We start from the raw sequence: 17,528 nt of genomic DNA on the forward strand, positions 1-17,528 counted from the left end.
TTTTGTTCATGATGGGCTCAGATAGACATTTTATCACTTGCAAAGTCAATCTTTGTATTTTATAGTGATTATCAAATATTTGTTTAAATGTCTTTTTTTTTTTGCATCTTGAGTTTATGCTCTTTCTTAAAAGATTATCTAAGCTTACCATGAAGTCAAGTGTTGGCCTTTCAACTTGAGAGAGAATGGGTGAGATTAAGTACCCTATTCTCTTAGTTAATTCACTAGAGCAGCTTTTATATTTTTGAAAGTCCTACAAAAGAGTATTTAGAAGTGGACAATAATCAATTAAATATTTGCCACTAGTGATTTGTTGTATCGAGGGTAACTTGTTCGCTTCATTTTGACATCGAGAAGGTGACACAAACCTACTTCCTAAGTAAAAACTAAAACATTCGAACAAATTTTATAGAGGATAAGATTGTAAAACTAAAATCAGTTATGTGATGATATTTATTAAAACTCTAATAGACATCCACCCGGTTTACGTGGTGCAAAACAAGTGATCGGAAAGGTAAGTATCAGAGAGTCAAAGTTACTAACTAGTTGAAATAGCATTAGCATATCAAAACTTGACTATTGAATAATAATGTTGAGGGATTCGTTGGGAGATGAGACACAGAGACTATATTCTATATTAGATACTTTATCGTATAATCATTCAGTTCAATATTATATTTTATTTTAGAGTACCTTTTGAGTGTTTATTTTAATGTCACCTTATAAGATCTGAAGTTTACAGTCTTTTAAAGTACGTATCAAGTATTTGTTTCATAGTATTCGGAAGTACGTATCTATCAATTATTTGTTTTAATGTCAGCCTTATGAGATGTCGAGCTTATGCATCCAGAAAGCGTTGAGGTTACAGGGAACTTTGTCTTGGCAAATAGTTTATAAATTCGTTTATTTGCAAGATTATGAAACTTTTGAATTTATTCAGATTTATGTTTACTAAAGAATCATTTATTATTTCAATCACTTAAAATAAAATAGTTTTAGAAATAAAAGAACAAACACATCAGGCAGGAAAAGACCAGCGGAACTACCAGCCTGAAACAGTTTTCTTCTTTGTTGGGGCAAAAGAAGATCCACGAAGAGTTTGAACTGCACAATAAAACATCGCAGAGACATCACTTGCCAAATTGACTGAACATAGTTTATGTTTCCGCCTAGAGATCATCCACTGAGGTAACTTCACAACAGGTAATATCATCACTGCATCGGTGCGGCGGAAAACAAAAAAAAAATGTAACATGTAAAAAGAAACACATGTCCATGGTTACCAACCCGAAGAACGATAAAAGAAGAAAAAGTAAAGGAAAGAAAACTACTCAGCTAGTATATCTCGTCATCGGGAACCTCAGGTGTAAAATATTTCTTAGGATCCTTGTACATCTCGTCGTAATTCAGTTTGGGCTTCACTTTGTCTGGCACCGGCATAAGGGAAATGATGGAGTCCCGGTCGATAACACCATCGATGATCCCATACTCAACACCCTCGATAGGTGACATGTAACGATCCCTATCTATATCCTTCTCAACTTGTTTGAAGGTGCGACCAGTAAAACCTGAGATGATTCTGGTAACGTTGTCCTTGTTATGCATAATCTCTTTGGCCTGAATCTCAACATCCAAGGCTTGACCACTGGCTCCTCCAAGAGGCTGATGAATCATTATCCGTGTGTTGGGCATCGCAAGTCGCTTTCCCTTGGTACCACCGCCGAGGATGATAGATGCCGTAGATGCTGCAAAACCAAGTGCTATGGTAGAGACATCTGCTCTCACAAGCTGAACCACATCATAAACGGCCATGGTAGCACTGAGAAAAGAGCACAGCCTTAAGCTCATTATAAAAATATGCAGTAGACATGATTCTGTAGATAATATCAACTTAAAAGTCAAAAGTAACAGGGAAAACATGATGCCGCAGCAGATTGAATCATAAAGTAAACATTTATGTCAAGCATTATGATGTGGAATCTTATCGAAGGAAATGACAGTTATGTGAGTAAAATCTTCAGCTGCTTCCTATTAAAAAAATCCATCGCTGAACAAGAACAGATTTTTGTTAGACTTTCAGAAATTCAACATAGGAATCCTAAAAAAAGATTTAGGGCAAAAGTGCTCAACCATCGATTTTCGAATCGAACTATTCTATGTTCATTGTAGTTATAGAACATTCTTACATTCGGCAGTAGGCTGGTTGACAATAGAAAGAGTGTTTGCACCTTAACTTGATGCAAAACAACAATTCTGGAAAATATATATATATATATCTACATTCCTAAAATAGCACTTGCGAACCAAGTTCAAGAAAATATTGCACTTCATCATAAAGGGAAGACATAACAAGTACATAAGAAATCATGAAGATAAAATTGATTTGCATTCCTCAGTTTCAGCGTGTATCAAACTAGCAATGGTCAACCAAACTAACCTAGATCTGTCAGAATCACCATGGAAAGGTGCATAAATTACAAAGTGGTAGCACTTAAATGTTCGACAGAAATGTTGCACAACTAAGGAAAAGAACCAGAGCACCTGTAAATCCAAGAGGGGAAGGAAGCAGTAACAAAGATTTTAGTCGATAGAATGGTACATTAACAAATCATGGTTTTGTACTGCTCTCTGCAGATGTGATCATAGGCTCACACCGTATGCACCATGAATCAGAAAAGCCATATCCTGCCATTTAGCAAATAGCCAATCATTCTACATTGCAAGGTCATCACCAAGAGATAGATATTCTTCAAGACCGGCAGAACTTCTCCTGAAGAGATCGATATGAAGTATATTTGTTATAAGAACAACAATAGCTATATGGTGAAAGTCATTTTTCTAGTATCCTATTTAGAGAATGCTAAATATTTATAATATTTATAACAATGATTGAATCATGCAAATTATATCAATTAGCTTCAACTCCCTACTTATACGGACCATATTCGTCAAAGAAAGTTTGACTTCTACAATAAATTGCTTTGGACATCACAATCCAAGTAGTAGCATGCCGCATCGCCCTAATTACAGCCAATCTCACCATCTTATACATGAATGTCAAACAGATCTCCTCGGTATTCAATTATTTGCAAGTCAATTTCATTCGAACAGCCCATAGTTGAAAGATAGCAATTAAATTGCAAGAAAAAAGGTTTTGGTTTAAGCCGCATAAACTCAAACAAGAAGATGTCCGACTCCAGATCGCCCAACCACAAACAAAGATAAGAAGAAGGAAGAGCCACAAAATCAAGCGCTTCGAGTTCCACGAGTGTACCTGAGAGAGCCGCCGGCGGAGTTGATGAAGAGGCGGATGTCCTTGGTGTGGTCCTGGGCGTCGAGGAGAAGAAGCTGGCTGATGATGGCGTCGGCCACGAAGTCGTCGATGCTGCTCCCCAAGAACACGATCCGCTCCCGCAGCAACAGCCCCATCACGTCGGACTCCGCCCCCCTCATGGCCGCGGCTGGCGTCTGCGGGTCCGACGAAGCCGGCGAGAAGGAATCGAAGGGGGAGGACAGCGGAGAAGAGAAGTAGCCCTGGGATTCGAGGCTGCCATGGGAGAAGGGCTTCGACGCGGGGGAGGCGGAAGAGACAAGGGCTCGGATGGGGGAGAGGGGAGGAGGGGATATAGATCGGAGAGAGCGGGATCTGGGGGAAAGGAGGGTTTTGGGAGAGAGGGAGAAAGAGGAAGGAGGGAGGAGGGAGGAGTGCTTGAGGGGGGCGGAGACAGAGAGGGAGGCCATGGCGGAGACCGGTAAGAGAGCAGAATGAGAAGGAGATGGGGGAGGAGCGGCTTCGGCAACTGCAGCCGAGCGGATAAAGCAGCGAGGCTCAACCCTCGTTTCTCAATTTCCTCTTTTATTATTATTATTTATATTACTGGCATTTAATAAAAGAAAAAAAAGAGAAATTGTTAGTTGAATAAAAAAATTAAGACAAATAATAATAATAAAAACAAGAGATGATTTTCAAGTTCAATTAGTTTTATTTTGGACTAATTATTGGAAAAATTTCCTCTTCTTTTTATGTTTTTACTAATAGGGTCCCCTTTTATTTATTGTAATCCTAAAATATCCCTTCATAAAATAGCTTGTGGGTCTTCCTTATATAGAGTGAATTGGTCCAATATCCCTTCACAAAATAGCTTGTGGGTAATGTTAAATAGGCTTCTAGTAATTTTTTTTATATTTTTATAAAAAAATATAATCGAGATAAATCGACTCAAAATTTATATAAAAATATAAATTTAAAGAAATATTCTTATTTCTATACGAACAAAAATGATCAAATATCAAATAAAGAGATTTTTATGTTAGTTAAGTTACGATAAGTTCGAATAATGTTACTATATTCTAAACTTATAAATTGATCAATCGAAAAAGAGAAAGTTATGTTATTTCGATTTGTCGGACCTATTTTTTGGAATATGATAAAAAAGATTAATTGAAAAAATGAAAAAGGATATCTCTTGCAAAAAAAAAAAAAGGTATTAGTATAAAAAAATAAAAATCTCATGTTATATTTTTTAATATATAAAAGATTAGTCTACTAAAAGACTAACTCACTCTCAATTATAACGGTTGAAATATCATCCTAATTCCAATAGCTTATATGAAATAGAAGGTAAATAAAATGAGGTGTAGCATCGTTGAGGTAGGAGGAATTATTTATTTTAAGCGGTAGGTATACTCACATGATTTTATCATTTCGAAGTTGATGAACTCTAAATGATATCTTTACATGTAAAAGAAACTTAGCTAACTTACGAGTTATTGGTTTCCTTATTTCTATGGAACTAAATATCTTTACCAATGCTTTCTCCTCCCGTAGAAGAACCAAAGTCTCAAAGACCCTTTTTTTAGCATCAATATAATAAATTAATATTTGATCGATTCATCGTTAGTATGACCTATAAGTGTGTGAGGAATTATCTGCTTCAGACGATGGACATTTATTCTTTTCGTAAGTTCTAAACTATTTTACATCTTCAAAATATATTATACTGTTTATTTTTTACATATCAAAGATAAATCAAGGACGGATATTTTGCAATTAAATGGTTTCAAGCGTCTAATGATACGAATTCGTCAAAAAAAAAAAAAAAATTCCGTAAAGCAACAGTCAACACAGTCACGTGCTCCGCCGTGTCTCTCCCTCCCTCTCTGTTTCCCTGCATTTGGGGGCGGCTTCTGCCTTGCGGCCCAAGAAAACATGCCTCTTGAAATGACCAAATTACCACCATTGTCGTTCTGACACGGAGGGTTTATCCGGTAAATTGATGGGAACCCCGTCGGCCTCCTGGAAGCTTCCTAGCAACGGCATGCCACCAATAGACCACCAATAATCTCGGAACGTATACGCTCCTCCGCAATATGTCACAGAAAATGGTCACCCCCGCAGCCAGCTTCCTCGTCGACGGCTGCTGGCCATTGACTTTCCATCAACGGCTACGATTGATGGATTTAGTATGCGGTAAACGTTTCGCGAGTGACAGACTCCAGGGAACCGACACGAAGACCACGAACGCCACCACATCGCCGCTGTTGCGATATAATGTCGGCGTCGTCCGGTGCGACTAGCAGTCTCCTCTTCCCCTCTCAACTTTCCTTCTCGTTGCGTCTCGATTGAGATGATGATGATGATGAGTTCTCGGATGGCCGGGTCGACGCTGCTCAGGCACCTCGGGCCCCGCCTCTTCTCCGGCGCCTCCGCGGTCCGCGGCGCCGCTGCTGCTGGAGGGCCGGCCTGCTCGTCACTCCTTTCCCGGGCCACTGCGTCGGAGCCCACCCCGTTGCACCAGCGCCTCTTCCCCGTCCGGATGGCCGGCACCACGGCGACTCCGGCTGTTGGTGGAGACCGAGGGCAGGGCGAGGCGAAGCCTTCCGCCGCCGCGAAGGATGCGATCGCGAGCTATTGGGGCGTCCAGCCCTCCAAGATCACCAACGTGGACGGCACCCCCTGGAGATGGTCTTGCTTCATGGTAAGCGATTCCGTTCGTCGATTGGGTTAGTGACCATGATCTCTTCTTCGTTGCCGTTCTCGGTGATTCTTGTTCCTAATGATCTGATCGAGTACGACCGATTCCGTAGCCATGGGAGACGTACAAGGCGGATGTCTCGATTGATCTGAAGAAGCACCACGTTCCCGCGACCCTCCTCGACAAGATCGCGTACTGGCTGGTGAAAGCCCTCCGAGTCCCCACGGATATCTTCTTCCAGGTACGTAACGCCGCTTCTTCTCTGTTCGTCTTTCCCAAGAAATCGGAACCTCGATGACCTAAAGCCACCGTCCTTCCTCTTCTCATCGATTCGTGATGTATTTGCCGTTCGGGTTCATCAAGACGATTGCAAGCTTCATTCGTCAGTAGTTGCCGCTATTCTTACCGCGCTTGTTTGAAACAGAGGAGGTATGGTTGCCGCGCGATGATGTTGGAGACGGTGGCGGCTGTGCCGGGGATGGTCGGCGGCATGCTGCTCCACCTCCGCTCCCTTCGCCGCTTCGAGCAGAGCGGCGGGTGGATCCGCGCGCTGCTGGAGGAGGCGGAGAACGAGCGGATGCACCTGATGACCTTCATGGAGGTGGCGCAGCCGCGGTGGTACGAGCGCGCCATCGTCCTCGCGGTGCAGGGCGTCTTCTTCAACGCCTACTTCCTGGGCTACCTCGTCTCCCCCAAGTTCGCCCATCGCGTGACCGGCTACCTGGAGGAGGAGGCCATCCACTCCTACACCGAGTACCTAAGGGACCTGGAGGCCGGCAAGATCGACAACGTCCCCGCCCCCTCCATCGCCATCGACTACTGGCGTCTCCCCGCCGACGCCACTCTCAAGGATGTGGTCGTGGTCGTCCGCGCGGACGAGGCGCACCATCGTGACGTCAATCACTTCGCTTCGGTACGCTTCATTCTGTCTGCTTCTCCGACGCCATTATTGTAGTTGTTGCGGTCATCGAGTGACGGCGTTGTGTTTGCAGGACATCCATTACCAGGGATTGGAACTCAAAGATTCACCGGCACCGCTCGGTTACCACTAAATTGCTGCTCGTTGTCGACAGGTAGATAGTTCGCCGGCGGAATATGGGTCATAAATAAGTCTGATGGCATCGATTGCTATGTAGATGATCCTTGCACGAGGAACAAGGATTGCTATCTTCATGTTAGACCCCATCTCTGAAGCATCCTATTCGATCATGTGTATTACTCGCTATCTTGTGATAGGGTAAGCTTTTTCTTAGTAGATTGCTGTGATTTGAACAATGTGTTTAAGAAGCTGAAACATGCTTCCAAGTTAGCAGAGGCGTGTTCATGTCGAGGGACAGACTGTCTGTTCAGGGCCTTCTCCAGTATCACTTGCGAGGATCTTCCTTGAGCTTGAGCTTGAGCTTGAGCCTCAAGTTGCTCATTCAGCTTCCTTTGCACTTCCAACTGAAACCCTATTGTCTCAGCAAGTGGAATTCCTCTGTTATGGTCGGCAAATGAGCGGAAACACCAACCCTATCATCATCAGCGTCATTCCCTTCATGCCTATTGATCTAAGCACCGGTATTGGTGTTTCCTCTGCGAATTATTTACGTAGGTGATCAGGAACGACAAAGCATCCTCAGTGCGCCACTGGAGCCAACTCTATGTGATCATGAATCAGCTCCAAAGCACATAGTAATAGTAGAATAATCTGGCCAGAGGAAGTATTTAAATTGGGGTGGTCATATGGATGATGCTAAGAACTAGGCGTGGGATTGGTTGGATCTCTCTCTCTCTCTCTCTCACACAGGCAGAAAGAGAATAGCTGCTTTCTATTTTGTCAGCAAGATATAATCTACAAGACATGCAGAGTCAGATTACTTACTGTCTGGTTCACTGATCTTGGAAGAGTGAATTATAAACGAGAAGAACCATAATGTTCATTGACAGGATCCTTCAAAGAAAAATTGAAGAATGGCTTCTGTTATGATATTGAGTCACACTTGGAAAATAATAATAATAATATTGGAGAATGTAAAAGTATTAATTACATATTATTCTTTATACTTAGATTCTATTAATATTATGATTCTTGTGCTTAAAAAAAATTATATTGAGATTCTTATAATTTTAAAAATAAAATAAATAATTTCATTTGTCTTGACGATATTACTGCATTAATGAAAAATATAACATGTGATATTACGTATTAGATCGACAATGACTTTATCAGTAAAAATATAATTTCAACATCTCGCGTCTATGTCGAGACAAAAAAGATATTAAAATTATTTTTTCTCATTATTTTCATATCGATCCAACACATTGTGTCACCTATTATATTTTTCATCGATATATTAGAATAAATAAGATTATTTGTTTCATTTTTAAAATTATAAAGATCATAATATAAGTTTTTTAAATACAAGGACGCTAATAAGATTCATGATAATATGTAATTAACCAAATAAAATTCTATTCACACTTTAGAAATAATTAGACCCAAACCATTATAATGATGAAGATATAATGTATAAAGTTAAAGATGTAAAGATTTTGAGTGTTGTTGCAAGTGTCGAAGCATTTTAGTTTCCTAATGTCATGACAACACAAAGAACATGAGAAAAGAATGAAATAGACAGCTACAACGACCGGGCCATAAACTAAATGTAGGTCCAACTAATTTACAATGCATATAAAGCACAAATTTAATATGTTGATCGGTTCAAAGTTTAAAACATCATCCTATAAAATTATATACATAAAATATTGATACGATGATAATATCATTGATCCGCTTATTTTAAGTGCTCAACTCATCATCATCATCATCATCGCCGTTTCGTATGAATTTTTTTCGTTTACTATAATATCTCTTTCTTAAAAATAATAATAATAAAATCTAAAATAAATCGATATATAGATGGAGGAGAAGCCTGTGTGAGTCCAATGGCTCATAGAAGAAGCTTTTTGATGTATTTTTCCTGGCAGAAGAAAATACATCATGAAGTGTTATGGTCTTTCAAACCAACAAAACAAGAGTTGATGATGCAGCGTATTTGTCAAGCTATGTGCTCTCTTGACTTGTTGACCAAGAAATCATCACCAACAGGATTTTCTTAGATGCTCTTTAACAGTCGTCGTGGACTTCCTTTCTCCTTCGTCAATCGTCAATTAAAGCTCAACACAGATGTTGCTTTTGTTTCCGAGAGCTCAAAAGAAGTCAGCGGCATGATCGAATTGGGTTGGATTCTCTCTAAATTTAGTTCTTCGGTGATGATTTAATGGATATGTAAGTGCGAACTCCTCAAAATTCGAATAGGTGGGTGGAGTCCATTGATCAGAGAAGTCCGTGTTGTAAGATTAACACAATCAAAATTGCAGAATCCCATCATAACTATTTTTATCTGTCAGCACTGCAATTTTCTTGACATGAATGGAGCTTTATTTTGACGAAGACAGAATTCGAGCCCAGGATTTTTGAACACCGTTACCAGTTAGTGGCAGTTGACCACCTATATTCCCTGTGGTTGGATTCGCAGACTCAACTCGCTTCCACTGGCAACACCAAACAGTTGGTAGCTTCCTTTCGCATTCAGATCCAAGAGGACTGTGCCTGCATCGGTGCCGAGCTTGCTGTCCTCGTGCTCCTGTCTTCCCTCCCGGTGAAGCTGAAAGGCTGAAGTGTTACTCCTCTTGAGCGAGGTCGAGTTTTTGGTTGCATCGTCCATCGAGCCTGAAAGTGCCAGATTGCAATCTGTGAGCTGGGAGCTGCTGGTTGCTTCCACGCTAGCAGAGGCGTTCATGTCGAGGGACAGACTGTTGAGGGCTTTCTCTAATATCGCTTGCAAGTATCTTCCTTGAGCCTCGATTCTCGTTTGCAGCTTCTTTTGTACCTGCCATGCGTGTTCTTTCCTTGAGAATCCGATGAGGTAACACTGCTGAATGGTGCCAGTGGTCTTTACCTCAAGTTGCTCGTTCATCTTCCTCTGCACTTCCAACTGATACCGTATTGCCTCAGCAAGTGGAGTTCCTCTGTGTGATTTCACAGATCATGATTATGATCAGCCCATGAGTGGAAATACAAACCGTACCATCATCATCATCATCATCATCTTAATTAGTGGAGTGTGCACGACGCCTTGGCTGTACTCGTCTAATTCCACTCAATAAACAATGGTGAACTGTTGAGGGAAGAACGAGGGACAAAACATACCCTACGGATTCTGGTCCTCCGAAGACACTGCTATCAGCGGAATAGCTTGTGTCGGCTGGGTTGCTTCCTGTACTCATAGAACCCCAATTCGGAACAAGAAATTGTATACCCAGTTTGCAATGCATCCTTGACTAAGGGGTGTGTGTGTATATATAATATATATACCTTTGCTGGAGGTTTCCGCCTTCGTCTCTCGTCCAGTTTGCCTTCCAAGTCTATATTTCTGTAGCAAATGCAGGCTGAGATCAATAAAGGAACACAAGTTTGAGCAAAAGAAGAGCGGAAGAAGATGAAACAAGGATTTTGGAACGGATAGATCAATCAACAGAAAACAGAGGGGAAGGAAAGAGAACCTGCAAGTGACTCTTCAGATGGTACAGCGTCAATCCCTTCATGCCCATTAATCTAAGCACCGATTTCGGTGTCGCCTCTGCAGAAATTTTCACGTCGGCGATCAGGAACGACGAAGCGGCACCGGTGCCAAATGCTATATGATCATGAATCAGCTCGAAAACACACAGTAATAATTGAATAATCTGACCAGATGCAGTACTTGAATTGGGCTGCTTAACTCAATCAGGCTAAGAATCAGTCTTTAAAGACGTTCTCTACCACAGTGATGATGCTAAGAATCAGAAGCTGTGACATGGAGGTGTATTATGTCCTAATCCTGCCTGAACAGGATCAGAGGAGTACTTACTGTCTGGTCCACCGAGCTTGGCGACGGCGTCCACAAACCGGTCATGGAGTTCGGGCGTCCATCTCAGTCGAGGCTTGGGATCTCTCGACAGCGTCGCCCCTGCAGCTTCGTAGGCTGATGCTTCTGCTCCTGCCGATCGCGTGCGGTGGTGCCTCATCATCCCATCCTCGAACCTCATGACGAATGTATGCGAGTGTGTTCGTGTGGAGAATAGAGAGTGAGAGAGCAGAAGAACTCCCGGAGGATTCTCGCCGACGAATCTGACAACCCGCAACACGATAAGAGAAGCGAAGAAAGAAATGAAAGCAGTATAAAGACATTAAAAGTCTTTCCCTTTCAAACGAGTGAGAGATGTCGACTTCGTCCACCGCACCGAGGGATTCGGATATTCCACTGCACCGCGGAGCACGTCAACACCAGCGGAAAAGGAGAGATTTTGGCGCTTGGCCCCCCAGAAGCGTCGGTGGCTACGGCGATCCCGCGGAGGAGCACAAGCGAGAGCACGTGAGTGCATATTCGCCGCCGAGACCGGGAAGCGGAAGATTCGTGCCGCCATGCACGCGAGCGCGCCATGTCGGCGTGGGCCGGCGAGGGCCCTTTGCGGAAAGCAAGGCGACGTCTTTGGCGGGGCTGGGAATATTCTATTCCCCCTCCCTCGTCGTCATCACCAGTCGGCGCCATCCTCTCCAGCCTTACATCAGTCTCCTTTCTCTCTTCTCCAGCGTTTGTTTTCGCTGGCCACCAAACAGTTGTGGGAGGTCCCACTCCAATCATGAAGTATGTGATCGTGTCATATGTCAGCGAACCTGCTCATGGGGTCATAGTAGATCAGTGGATGAGATCACACTGCAAAACAGATCATGATGAACAAAAACGACATACGAAGCTAAAAAGATTAAGACAGTTGTTCTCTCGTGTGGAGAGGGGAAGGAAAAAAATGAGGCAAAGAGAGTTGTCCCAATAATATCTGGTAAAGTTTATGTAATATGTCAGCATTACAATTCAATCATGTCGCGTAGATGATTAATAGGCTCTCTCTCTCTCTCTCTCTCTCTCTCGAGCTGTGTAAGATATTTCCAACACTCCACTGAGACTTACAATCCAATCTTAACCCTAAGGAACACACTACTTGTTTCATCTTTGGATCATGCACTCATATTAAACACCCTTTGAAAGCCTTCCGCAAAGCAGCTTCATCCAAGTTTCTACCTATGAACACAAGTTTGTTGATCCTCTTTTCATCTGGTCCCCATGGTTTGGCAGGACATCCATCCAACATAGAATGCACCCCCTGAGATACGTACAACGAACAGAAATTATGACGATAGCAGATAAGAAACAGCTGGGCAAAGTTGTTTTAAGTGGCAACCCAGAAACAGCTGGGAAAGTTGTTCCAAGTGGCAACCGAGAAAATCAACATATGATATATGCATCTGCAAGCGCGGATAAATTAGGATGCAGGGTAGGAAGCAAGAGATCCAAGTACCTGAAAGACAAATCGACCGGTAGAGTCATTTACAGATACAACACCTTTCATCCTGTACAAGTCTTCCCCTTTTTCATCAACAAGTCTCTCAAGCCAATCGTTAACCTAAGAGTTGAATTAGTTAGCAATCACAACTTCATGTTCACTTTTCAACAGACAGATAATTCATATGTACTTCAGCCAGATTGATGCAGAAAGATCAAGAACTGAAGCGCATACATAGAGAAATAGTTAACATACAGCAAGAGATTAAAAGCTACCTCATCAAGATCCAGGGTCCCCTCAGAAACTATACTGATGCTGGTCACAGATGAATCATGCACATGGTCATGATGATGTCCCCCATGTTCCCCATGGTGATCTGGAAGAAGAAAACCCGACAAGAAACCATCACAAACAGCCAATGCACTACAGGTTCTAGCAGCTGACTCAAGTAAAAGAAAAAGAAAAACAATTACTTCACATCGCATCACACAAACATTAAGTATTGTTTTCATGCTTTCCAATGACTTCAGTTAATCTTTACCCAGAACGTCTACATGAGAAACTTGGTGATGATGGGCCATGACCTTTAATCAATTTGCCCAGCCAAATATTGAGAGATATTTGGAAAATAAGTGCTCATAGTATTCATAGCTTCTTTTATCTTTGCCAAGCAACTGAATCAACAACATTATAGCAGAGAGAATAATTTCCAAAAGTGAAACCTATATGCCAGATAAAGAACATGCAGAATAGCAAATGACACTTATATCATGACTACCTTTAAGGTTATGTTTCTATGATTATCAAATGACGATGACTATTAGAAATTAGTGCCCCAGAGTTTCCACATGACCTCTATGCTCCTCTTCTACTGATATGTGACTATCTTGTAGCTCGTTTCAAAATACAGTCATAACGAAAGTTTTCATTATTACATAAAAAAGGCACTACCATGTCCATTTCCACAATGATGACCCTTGTCATGGCTGGCTTCCACTTGAACATCAGTCTCAATTCTGCAAAAATATGAAAACTCAAAACCTCCTAGCTAAATGAAACCATATAATTAGCAAGCCAACAGCAGATAAGCTAAACTTCAGAAAGCTATCAATTCAAGGACAACTGATTTATATAGAGACACCTGTCTAAATCATAGCCACCAATTCCCAGAACAAAATCCATATCCACAATGCTGTGTTTGGCTTGTTTAATTTGTGCCATCCCATTTATAAGCTGCAACAGTTACAAATGACATCATTATATTAAAAGTATTACACATTAAGCTAGCTGGAGAAAGTTTTGTTCATGAACAAAATTTACCTTGATTCTGTTAGTTAGTGCATCCAGTTCAGCCTCATTTACCAAATCTGTCTGCAAAAGCAAGAATAAATTCAGGAAAAAGCTAAAACATCTTTGATGGCTAGCTAAATGAAGAAAGTAGCTTATCAGCTGAAATACGATTACCTTATTCAATATAATGCGGTCTGCATATGCAACTTGTTCTACTGCCTCATTTACGACCCACCTTGGTTTCACTTCATCCAAATGTCGCATAGCATGCTTACAATCTACCAAAGTGACAACACCATCAAGCTTCACATATCGTGCGACCAATTCATCTGAGCAGAAAGTTTCTATAACAGGAGAAGGTTTTGCAAGACCTGCACAAAAAAAAAAAACAAATATCAATATAAAAAAGAATGTACAGGTAAGCAACTAAGAACTTAATTATAGCTACATGATGTACTTAGAGCATGGAAACTGAGCAATGTGACCTGTGTATCAGCACAAGTTCATGTTCGTATGTCAGCCTAGAATGCTTCACGGGTTGATGCCACATGAAAATTTGGTGTTTTTATGGAATCAACCAGTCAGCATCTCACTTTGGAAACATATATTCTTTTCTCATAGTCAAAAGGAAACTACACCTAAACTTCATCTAAACTGAAGCTATTCAGCATGATCGGTTAATGGTTATATAGAAGACAGGAAGCTTCTTTGAAGGGTCAACAGTAGCCTTCTCACTCCAATGCTGTCCTTATCTTTAACTTGATACACAGACTTCAAATCAAAATCACATAATGTAGTGTTTGTGAGATGTGCCCATGAAGTCGGTGAAATTTTTTTTACATAAAATGAACACGCAGCAAAAGAAAAAGAAAAGGCGATGAAGTGGATCATGACTACAGTAACCTTCTGAATCATATTGACTTCATAAGCATCAACAACCATGGTTAAGAATGAGCAGTAGCGTTAGGAATATCAAGTCCAGCAAGTGTGCATTAAGTAATTGCATCCTTATGCAGAGATGACCAGAGAAAAGGTAGAACAAAGTGCACGTAACTATTCACATATGGTAAGAATGACCTTGCATGGAATAACTTCACCTGTTGTCTCTATAACTATGTGATCGAACTTGTCCCGCTTGTTCTTCACCAACTTCAAAAGCATTTTAACCAAGTCTCCTCTCACAGTGCAACAGAGGCAACCATTGTTAACCATCACAATGTCCTCAGAAACAGAAGAATGGCTAGCAACCAATGAACTATCAATATCTACCTCCCCAAACTGCCAAGAGAGAAAAGACCATTCAGATATGTATGCTTAATTCCTAAACAACTATTCAAAAATGTAAATAAGTTACTTTACAAGCTTATTATCAATCATCCAATGCATAAAAAAAAAATCATCCAATGTGCTTCATTTCCATTCACACAATAAAGATAAGTGCTGCGTGTAATGCCCAATAACAGCCTCACCAATGATTCAATAATTGACATGTTGCATTTGAAAAAATTCACAAGGTCAAGATAAGATTGCATTTTGTCCATGGAAATATGGGAAAACAATTACAAGAATGGCACATTCGTGCAGATCTTTTTTCTAACAATTCAAACAGTCTAGCATCTCAAATCTATTTATGAAGGTATTCAAGAAAGATTTTATCAAAAGCTTACTACTAAACTTAATAAAAGAGTTCACACAGAAACATGTTGAATAGAGAGCAAGATAAGAATAAATACCAAAAACCTAAAGATAATGCTAAATCACTGCCTAGACTAAAAACAGAGTTTACAGTGATTCAAGCAATCAGATTCTTGACAAATGAATACTTCACAATTTGAAAGAAGTATAACTATAGCTTGACAGCTTCCATAAGAATGTGATTACAAAATTGTACATACAAACAACTACAGATCCTTAGCAAGAATAAGAATCAATATTGGGAAAGTACTCAGATTCTGGACACAGTAAATCTCAGGATTACACTAACTCCTACAATAGAAAGACAATTGCATGCTTTCCCTAACTGCCAAACAGAAAGACAGATACAGCTTCCTGCATAGACCTTGAGATGCAATATCATGAATGGAAATCAATAAAAAAAAGCTTAACCCCGATGATTAGGACTGGTGATGACAAATGATGGCTTCTCAGATGCAAAAAAGGTAAGATTTAAGAAATACAAGCCTGAAAAGTGTCTAAAAGAAAAACCAGCTATCTGCATTTACAAGTAAATATAACAGATGTTGACTATCTAAAGAACAAACTACAGTTAGATTTAATGTTTGACCACTGTGGTAATGATAAGAGTCAAACAAACAATTAGAAGCTTATACAGATGAGGGTACAGGGATGTAAAAGAGAGGAAAACCTGAACACAGGATTGGAATGTCACAAGGCCGATAATGTGAAAGAACTTCAGGATGAGGTTAAGGGCAATGGTAGGATAAACAGTAAAAGATATGACACCCATAGAAGTCAATGATGATTAGTTTAAGTTTTTGCCACAAAGATTCAGTGTTCCGAATGGAGCATTGCTGAAGATATATTGTTGGGAGAAATTTAAATGTCAAAAGAAAATAAACTTTTTGAATAAGTAACATTAATATTTCCATGAAAAAGAAATGACATCAATACCAAGTTGTTTGTTACAAAAACTATGAATTTATTTATATGATTGAAACAAAAGAACAATGAGATCGAAAAGAATAATGGAGGTCAATTTATATGTAGATAGTATTGAAGAGAAAAATGTAGAAACTTTTAATACCTCATTCTCAATGACAGCAATCCTCTTCCCATGTTGTGAGGTCAAAATGTGGTTCAGTAGAGTTGTCTGCATTTATTGACAACAACTTCAACCGATAGGTATTTCATAGCCACAGCAAGAGATAAACAACTATAGAATATAACAAGATTCATAAACTGTCGCAAAGCCACTGCAAAACAAAAATCACTTTTCTTAGTGTTCAAATTGACAACATAGAGGCCCTAAAGCAACATTGGATTACTCTGGTGTTATTTACAATTGTGCCTTAGATCAATTGTACTCAGAAAAAGGTGTCATACTTTTCCCAAAAGCATAATTTGCAAGATACTTGAAGGAAAATGTAACAGATTTCATTCCTCAAGAATCTCATTGAAAAGTTGAGTTACTGGGATCAATACCTAAGCCCTTTAGATAAAAACAAGAAAGCATCAAGATTAGCCAGTTGAGTTCTAATGTAACTCAATTTTCACTATTTAACCGAGCCACTATGTATCCCTTCAAAAATTAATAAATGAAAAGACTTTTCTGAGTTTGTGACACCAAACCACTCTCCATCATCCCCACAGACCCATAAACAACAACATTTGATATTGAGAAATAAAAGGAAAGAGGGAGCTGACCTTCCCGGAGCCGAGGAATCCAGTGATCACGGTGGCAGGAACCCTGATATCGATGTCGAGCGCAGAGGATACGGCCTCGGCGAGGTCCAGCCGCGGAGAGGAGGCGGAGACCATGAACCTCGAAAAGGGCGGCAAGATGCCACGACGATAGAAGGGGCGGGAGCTGCGGGAAACGACGGAGTGAAGAGCTCGGAGGCATCCGGAGACGCCGGCTTCGGAGGGGATGGAATCGACCCGAGAGGGAGGGGAACGCAACAAGTGATGGCTCAGGGTTTTGGATGCTCGCGGGATCAGAAACCTCACCGCCATGTCACACGCGCTAAGCCCTACGGTAGGGTTTCTCGGTAGAGCCGAGAAGAGTGGGAACACTGGAGTTATGTACCAATACAATACGCCTCCAGAGAAACCAATCTTAAACTGGCCGAGCGGATGGATGCATACACGCGACTGTGCCACATATAATCTTCAATACGAACGGCATAACACATCATGTCGCGAGCTCGAGCATGCCAA

The 17,528-nt window shown here is 40.9% G+C and overlaps 4 protein-coding genes across 7 annotated transcripts; 1 reads left to right on the top strand and 3 right to left on the bottom strand.

The window, feature by feature from the left end:
• Positions 1 to 1,105: 1,105 nt before the first annotated feature.
• On the bottom strand, positions 1,106 to 3,830 carry LOC103986649 (ATP-dependent Clp protease proteolytic subunit 4, chloroplastic). The gene is made up of 2 exons (XM_009404705.3): positions 3,275 to 3,830; positions 1,106 to 1,819 (listed from the first exon to the last, which is right to left on the bottom strand). Exons 1-2 carry the CDS (start codon positions 3,739 to 3,741, stop codon positions 1,336 to 1,338), a joined length of 951 nt encoding a protein of 316 aa, XP_009402980.2. The 5' UTR covers positions 3,742 to 3,830; the 3' UTR covers positions 1,106 to 1,335.
• A 1,698-nt stretch (positions 3,831 to 5,528) lies between these two features.
• Positions 5,529 to 7,305, top strand: LOC135641592 (ubiquinol oxidase 1a, mitochondrial-like). Its single transcript, XM_065157084.1, has 4 exons — positions 5,529 to 5,978; positions 6,088 to 6,216; positions 6,400 to 6,888; positions 6,968 to 7,305. The coding sequence occupies exons 1-4, from the start codon at positions 5,628 to 5,630 to the stop codon at positions 7,025 to 7,027; spliced, it is 1,029 nt and encodes a 342-aa protein (XP_065013156.1). The 5' UTR covers positions 5,529 to 5,627; the 3' UTR covers positions 7,028 to 7,305.
• A 1,989-nt stretch (positions 7,306 to 9,294) lies between these two features.
• Positions 9,295 to 11,631, bottom strand: LOC135583190 (myb family transcription factor PHL11-like). 4 transcript variants are annotated; one of them, XM_065153384.1, is made up of 6 exons: positions 10,871 to 11,620; positions 10,524 to 10,657; positions 10,336 to 10,393; positions 10,171 to 10,237; positions 9,920 to 9,989; positions 9,295 to 9,850 (listed from the first exon to the last, which is right to left on the bottom strand). In XM_065153384.1, the coding sequence occupies exons 1-6, from the start codon at positions 11,046 to 11,048 to the stop codon at positions 9,470 to 9,472; spliced, it is 888 nt and encodes a 295-aa protein (XP_065009456.1). In that variant the 5' UTR covers positions 11,049 to 11,620; the 3' UTR covers positions 9,295 to 9,469. The 4 variants fall into 4 exon arrangements, with proteins under 4 accessions (XP_065009456.1, XP_009402983.2, XP_065009454.1 ...); XM_009404708.3 differs by having other exon boundaries at positions 10,524 to 10,600; positions 10,871 to 11,564; XM_065153382.1 differs by having other exon boundaries at positions 9,295 to 9,989; positions 10,871 to 11,631.
• Positions 11,632 to 11,822: 191 nt separating this feature from the next.
• On the bottom strand, positions 11,823 to 17,422 carry LOC103986652 (uncharacterized). The gene is made up of 10 exons (XM_009404709.3): positions 17,016 to 17,422; positions 16,396 to 16,461; positions 14,729 to 14,909; positions 13,806 to 14,002; positions 13,662 to 13,712; positions 13,483 to 13,574; positions 13,293 to 13,357; positions 12,617 to 12,717; positions 12,357 to 12,461; positions 11,823 to 12,161 (listed from the first exon to the last, which is right to left on the bottom strand). The coding sequence occupies exons 1-10, from the start codon at positions 17,322 to 17,324 to the stop codon at positions 12,024 to 12,026; spliced, it is 1,305 nt and encodes a 434-aa protein (XP_009402984.2). The 5' UTR covers positions 17,325 to 17,422; the 3' UTR covers positions 11,823 to 12,023.
• Positions 17,423 to 17,528: the final 106 nt, after the last annotated feature.

Source organism: Musa acuminata, chromosome BXJ3-6, assembly GCF_036884655.1.
Source record: "Musa acuminata AAA Group cultivar baxijiao chromosome BXJ3-6, Cavendish_Baxijiao_AAA, whole genome shotgun sequence".
Classification (NCBI taxonomy): Eukaryota; Viridiplantae; Streptophyta; class Magnoliopsida; order Zingiberales; family Musaceae; genus Musa; species Musa acuminata.